At 40.5% G+C, this 6911-nt stretch overlaps 1 protein-coding gene across 5 annotated transcripts in view; it reads right to left on the bottom strand.

Annotated features, from left to right (window-relative positions):
- Positions 1-6911, bottom strand: part of LOC116051996 (CCR4-NOT transcription complex subunit 2-like) — a 36599-nt gene that overhangs the window by 29425 nt on the left and 263 nt on the right. For 4 of the 5 annotated variants that reach the window (XM_031302481.2, XM_031302484.2, XM_031302483.2 and 1 more), the window contains exons 2-3: positions 3358-3489; positions 581-653 (exon numbers count right to left, since the gene is read on the bottom strand). In XM_031302481.2, coding sequence (XP_031158341.1) covers positions 581-653; positions 3358-3477 — 193 coding nt within the window. In that variant the 5' untranslated portion in view covers positions 3478-3489. Of the gene's footprint in view, positions 1-580; positions 654-3357; positions 3490-6506; positions 6910-6911 lie in introns of those variants that run through there. The other variant, XM_031302482.2, reaches the window with a different exon arrangement.

The following is a 6911-nucleotide window of genomic DNA, read 5'->3' as shown; positions in this document are numbered from 1 at the left end:
TCTCCTTTCTCTCAACTTTTCCGCCGTGTGTGGCGCGTACCCGCTCGCGGTGTGAAGGGCGTGTCGGCGCTATTCTCCCACATGTAGGAACCTGGTGAATTAACCTGCAACATGTCAGCTGTTTGGGAATTCTTCAGCGTGTGTGCAGAAGATAACAAGTTTGCAATATGCAACACCTGCAAGGAGAAAGTAGGGCGTGGAGGGACGACACCAAAAACCTAAATCACATTTCTTTAGTTGATATTGGATGTGAAAAGAAGGAAATGGTTCTAACATTGCTCTTTAGATGTGTGTGAATGTCCCACACCAGGAGTAATTTATATAGTTCGATTTTACAGTGATCCATTATCTGTTCAACACATGTTCTATTAAAGAAAAGATAGAAAATAAATGTGTGTGTGCTGCAAAGTGGTTAGAAAAAATGAAATCAGAATCGGCTAAAATCGGTATCGGCTGGTCTAACTCAAAGAAAATCGGAAATCAGAATCGGCCTAGAAAGTTGTAATCGGTGCATCTCTACTTTACGATGCTTATCGATGGAAGAATAGTCCTAGCAGGTGTGCGTGTGGGTTCATCTTACTCTGCGGGCCATAGAGGCTGGCTCCTAGCTGTGACAGTTGACCCGTTGAGGAAGCAGAGGAAGACGTCAGCATCTGAACAGAGAGACAAACACAAACACATCCTTCAATTCTCCTGACACTAGAGCTGTTTTATTATATCATATTTTCCAAGATGTTTTGTGTCTTTATTCCCAGACTGAAATCTATGGCGTTTTTCCATTACATGGTACCTGCTCGACTCGCCTCGACTCTACTCGCCTCGACACGCTGTGCGTCCGTTTTCCGTTGCAGATTTTAGTCCCACCTCAGCGTGGCTGGTCGTCTTATACGCCGGCTCAACACACACGCCAGCGCACAAGTATAAACATCAGGCCACTTGAGCTTGTTTTACAGTTCTGTGGAGGCTCCACACAGAGCTTTCTCCGTAGCCTGTGTAGCCTATGTAAGTGGCCTGATGTTTATACTTGTGCGCTAGTGTGTGTGTCGAGCCAGCATGTGTGTGTGTACGTAGGCTACGGCGAAAGCTCTGCCGGAGCCTCCGCAGAACTGTAAAACAAGCGGCGCCGCAGTAAACTGCCGTGACCTAACGCGACACACACACAGAACGTGGAAGGTGTGTTGTTGCCAGAAGACACATTTAGTTTCTAAAGAAGCTGGAGGCAGCAAAAAAAAAAACAGAGCTGGCTAACGGTTTAAAAATAGCGGGTTTGTTCAGGACGCCCCCGTCTGTCGCTTTCACGTCACCTTTTGGTATCGGCTCAGCTCGCTGGGAACCTCGACTGAGGTGGTACTAAAAAAAGTACCGTATTTTACGGACTATAAGTCGCACTTTTTTTCATACTTTGGCTGGTCCTGCGACTTACAGTCAGGTGCGACTTATATATCAAAATATATATACTTTAACATGTTTTTAAATGTTAATTCATACTGAAAACATTACCGTCTAAAGTCGCGAGAGGCGCTCTAGGCTTGTGACAACTATATGCTGCTCCTAAAGACAACTGAGAAAGAAAAGAAAATCCTATTCTGCAGATTATAAACTGCAGGTAGTAAAATATGCAGCCAAAAACGGTAATCGAGCAGCACAAAGAAAGTTTGGAGTGAGAGAGAAACTTGTGAGGGACTGGCGAAAAGGTGAGTCTTACTGCAATGAAGGAAACAAAGAAAGCTAATCGGCTAATCGGCTAATCGCGGGCTGAAAGCAAGATGGCCAGAGCTGGAGGAACGAGTCCACAGATGGGTGCTTGAACAACGGTGCAATTACGTCTCCACGCCCTGGTAGTTGTTCTGTGTGCTATTGTGTAGCTGAATAACTGTTAATGTGTGACGTTAACATACCGGACACCTATTCAGCCTGCTGTTCTGTGTGCTGTTGTGTAGTTGAATAACTTGCCTTTCCAGATTAAATGTCTGTTCTTGGTCTTGGATTTTGTGAAATATATTTCTAAATAAATGCGACTTATAGTCCAGTGCGACTTATATATGTTTTTTTCCTCTTCATGACGCATTTTTTGACTGATGCGACTTATACTCCGGAGCGACTTATAGTCCGGAAAATACGGTACCTGTTAGCAGCTACCAGGGACTTTTTTTCATAATGGAAAACCAAAAAAGGCGAGTAGAGTCGAGTCGAGCAGGTACCATGTAATGGAAAAACGCCATGAATGACAGAGCTTAACCTGTGAGTCCACTTTTCCTTTCTTCCCTCCTTCCCTTTCCTTTCCATCCTTCCCTTCATCCTTCTTTTCGTCCCTACGCACTTCCTTTCTTCTCTCCTTCCCTCTTTATATACTTACTTAAAAACTTACACAAAAGTCTACAGCTGCTAAGATGAATTGTTTAGTTGTCAGCTATTAAATTCATCGCCAACTATTTTGATAATTGATTAATCTGTTTGAGTCTTTTTTTTTTTTTTTTTTTTTTTTTTAAAAAGTCAACTTGGGTGAAATTTGACCCATTTTCAAAAAGTTTCCATATCAAAAATGTTGGTTTCTTTCAATCAAATTGTCCAAAAAAAGTAACGTGGCGCTCTTCACAAGTAAAATAAATGATCAGTTCACTACTTTCATTGAATTTGGGTGTTTTAGTCAATTTTATAGCATTATAGCATTTGAAAAAAAATGATAAAAGAACATTGAAAAAAGTGACAAAAATCTCGTAAAAAAAAAAAAGCTTCAAAAACGTGGGAAAAAAACAAAAATTTCAAATAAAGTGCAGAAGAAAATCGACAAAGACATCGAAAAAAGTGACAAAAAACTTGTAAAAAAGTGACAAAAATGTCGTAAAAGCTTGAAAAACGCCAGGAAAAGCAACAAAAGTGTAAAAAAAAACAAAAAAAAAACGTTTTAATTTTAAATTTTGACCCAGAAAAATTAAAGCATGGTCGACAGGAAGACAACACAAGGGTTAAATGTGAATATTAAATATATATATATATATAATATAAGGGACAGTAAACTGAATATCTTTGAGTTGTGGACACAACAAGACATTTGAGGACGTCATCTTGGGACTTTTTGGGAAACACTGATCCACATTTTCACTATTTTCTGATATTTTAGAGACCAGACAACTCACCCATTCATCCAGAAGATAATCCACACATTAATCGACAATATAAATCATCGTTAGTTGACACATATTCATGTTTTCTTAACCATAAATAAAAACTTGAAGAACTCGTCTACACAAAGGTATGACCGTGTGGAGAAGCTCCTTGCTGGCAGATGAAAAGACTTAAAAGAAACGTATTTCCGTAGCCTTAAATCAAGACATTTATTCACAATAGTCAACTTACGTCTTTGTCCGGGCGGTGTGGAGGGAACATGGACTGTTGGGTGTAGTAGAGGCTGGAGTCGTCCGCGTAATCGCTCTCTATCCCTCCCTCCATAAACTTCTTTCGGTTAGCACCAAACATCCCGCGTGTCACCTGAGAAACCAGACACAGGAAACGGTCATATTGACGGTCATATTTATTCTTGTTTCATGCAAGGAGGTAAGCCTCTCCTCGGACCGCGACCCTACTATGGCGCCATTTTGATGCTACCAAGCCATCACCTCCCGTTAGCATCCCATTGACTGCCATTCATTTTGACGTCACTTTGACAGAGAATAACTTTACATCTGAAGAGTTTAAAGACTCTATTTGTCCGTTGTTTATTTCTAAAGAAACACGACAATGTATAAAAGGCTCCATTACCTTGTACCTCACGTTATGGCTCCGTAGCAGACGTTTTTATAAAAATAGGCTAACGATTGGGTCATAACCACGAGACTTACTGTCTCATAGTAGAGGAATTACCGTATAGTACAGGAGAAGCTCGCAGGCAGTTTGGACTTCCATTAGCTGTTTAAGTGTAATTACTAATGTTAACTAGCATTTTAGTGATCAATAATTAGCCTGTGTCTATGTTATCTCCTTACATATACCTACGCTCTCCGTCTCTGCTAGATTGGGAATGATTGAGATTTCTCTTGGCACAGCTACCAGAAGACTTCCAACTTTCAGACAGGTTGCTCACGTCACATCTACGTCTTCAAGCTCAGTTGGAGGCTGCTCAGTAACGCTCAGCCATCACCGGGAAAGTGACTTCTAATATCCTTCACTGGTCTCCGTCCAGAGACACGGGATCTGTTGGTCCATTATATATTCTGTCTATGGTTTCATGTTGTGTGTTGTGCTCATCCCAAATGCTTCCTGTTTTGACAAATCTACCTTTATTTGATGCACAAAGTGTGTTATTAATTTAGGAGGAATGAACACCAGCGTCTGTCAGCTGCGGTGACTCAAACCCCTTTGCACTTTTAATGAAGTAAAACTTTGCAATTATGTTTGTGAATATACTAGAGCTGCACAATGAATCGCAATTGTATCGAAATATTTGTTAAAAACTAAATATGTATCAAACCATTCTGAATTAAGTATTGTGGTGCTGCAGAGAAGTCCCAGTCTACAAATTCTATCCTACAGAAAACATCTTTGTTTGCTACAGATTCTCACAAAAAATAAATAAATCACACTATAATCATTTACATTTTTTAAATTTTAACATTTTTTCAATCTAAATGAGAATAAGGATACAAAAATCATCGTTCCCTCCAATATCGTGAATCATATCGCAATCGCAATATCAGTCAAAATAATCACAATTAGATATTTTTTCCTCATATCGAGCAGCAGTAAAATAGACTTAGAACAGGTTTGGAATAATTGTAAGTTTTACGTGGAGCTGCAGACTCAGGTCTGGTTTAAACAGCAGCACTGACCACTGATTATCCTGCAACATCAGACTTGTTTGAACAAATAAAGAAAGGCAGCAAAATCCTGGGTCCATCCCCCCTTTGTTTTGTGTGAAAGTAGCACCACATAACACCTGCTCTGGATGGGCAAAATGCCCCAAATTATCTGATTAAATGTGCATATTTTCTGGCTTTATTCTTCAATCAGGGTCTCCCCCAGTGTATTGCAAGCCTGGTGAAGTTGCCCCCCACCAGGCCTAAACCACTGGCAATTATTTGTTAATGTATGTTAAGTTTTTAAAACTACAGTTACAGTGGGGCAGCTTGGTTGAAAACTTAGACGTAGTCATATTTTCAAATCTCCACTTAGCTTTTAGCACTGAATTAATATGTGGCCCTAAGGAATCTGTCTTATAGATTTTTTAAATTCAAAAGTTTGCGATTCCATCCATGATTATGTTATCACACAAGCTATTGGGCTCTACATTAGTGCTGCCATCAGTCTGTGACTGGCCCCAGCCTGGCTCTCATCGGAAAAAACACTTAACTTTAACCGTAACTTTTCTTTTGACTGTTAGTTGGATAAAACAACTAATCTAAACCTGTTAACTTGTAACGAACAGTACAATATTTTCGGTAGATTTTAGAATAAACGTTTAAAGGACAGCGTATTTATGTTTCCCAGCTCAATATCCTCTTAATATGACTCATTAAGGAGACATTTCAAAGGGTTTTATGTTCTCAGGGATAGGTTTTTCTTTAGGTACAAATGCTCAAAGTTTGTTTCCCTGGGTCAGTTGTGTTGAAATCACCCACCGACAGCTCACAGCCTACCGATGTTAAACCTAATGCCTTCACATTTGTGGGCACGTTTTCTTGACTTAAGACATTGATATCTCCACAGTGGCTGAACAGATTGTTACAATTCAAACTGCATGTAAAACTCACACCAGGAAAAGCATTAGCGTTTAACACGTGTGTACTCGTATAACCGGATTGACGACAAACATCTTGACCTGCACAAGAACATCACTTCATATCACAACATAAAGGGCTACATGGTATACGTGCAGTTTAGTGTCCCAAATTCCCCCTAACCCTTTCCTTAATTAATTATGAACCTGCAAAACCACCTGTACCCTAACCTGTCTTAAATAAGACCCTCATCATTTGGGACACTCAGTTTTTGGAAAATAATTTGTGACACAAAACTGCACATATGCCGGGCTACATGCCTTAAATCGTGTTGTATAAAACCTTATATAAAACCTGCTGAAACCCTGACTGAGGTGGTGTAAACATATAGATCCACAGCCCTGTTTAAATAGTGATTTCTCAGTTTTACTATTTGTTTACTACAGTTGGTTAGCCAGTGGCTAACGAGATAAAGTGCCCTACACTGTCAAATTTAAACAGAGTAAATACGTTTAGAGGCCAGAGGCTAATTGAGCTCTCATATAATATCAGATAAAGTCTCTATAACTGCTTGTGGCTCGGGTAAAAGCTGGTTTTGCCGGCCGAATAGTTTACAAGCTTCACTCTTCTTGTTTCAAAGCGACGTTAAATGTGCAGCAGTGTCGCAAAAGGCTAGCTAGCTAACGTTAGCTGTGTGAGCTAATGCTAGCTCCGATAATCTCTCTGAATAACGTTAATTCCACCATAAACACAGCCCGCTGGTAACTTCACAGCACAATTAAACCGGCGTAACTTGATTTCAGTTGAGTTTGTAAGTCCCCTATGAATAATACATATTAGCTGGCGTTACCTTGTTAGCTGTGAAATGTGTCAGGAGCTACGTGCTAGCCGAGTAGTGCACGTAAGCTAACAGCTAACTCTATAGGAATACATAGGGAAGTTAGCGTGAGAGCTAACCAGGCTAACAGCCACGTAAGAACGCCTTTACGGGGACAGTTATAAGCAGTTATAACACTATCTGGTGGGCCGAGGACGTCGGTTTGAATGCGGTTAAACAGAGAGGAGACTGGCAGAGAGGAGACCTGCGGCAGGTGTGTTTTTGTTCGGGTTTGGGCCTTCTGTGGCTCCGTCGGTTGGTCCCCAAAACAACAACAAAAAAGCAACGAAACAGGACGACCGGGTTCAAAGTCTCCGCTT

This window comes from Sander lucioperca, chromosome 20 (genome assembly GCF_008315115.2).
Source record: "Sander lucioperca isolate FBNREF2018 chromosome 20, SLUC_FBN_1.2, whole genome shotgun sequence".
Taxonomy (NCBI): Eukaryota; Metazoa; Chordata; class Actinopteri; order Perciformes; family Percidae; genus Sander; species Sander lucioperca.
The sequence above is the reverse complement of the archived record's forward strand: the minus strand, read 5'-3'. Positions and strand labels throughout refer to the sequence as shown.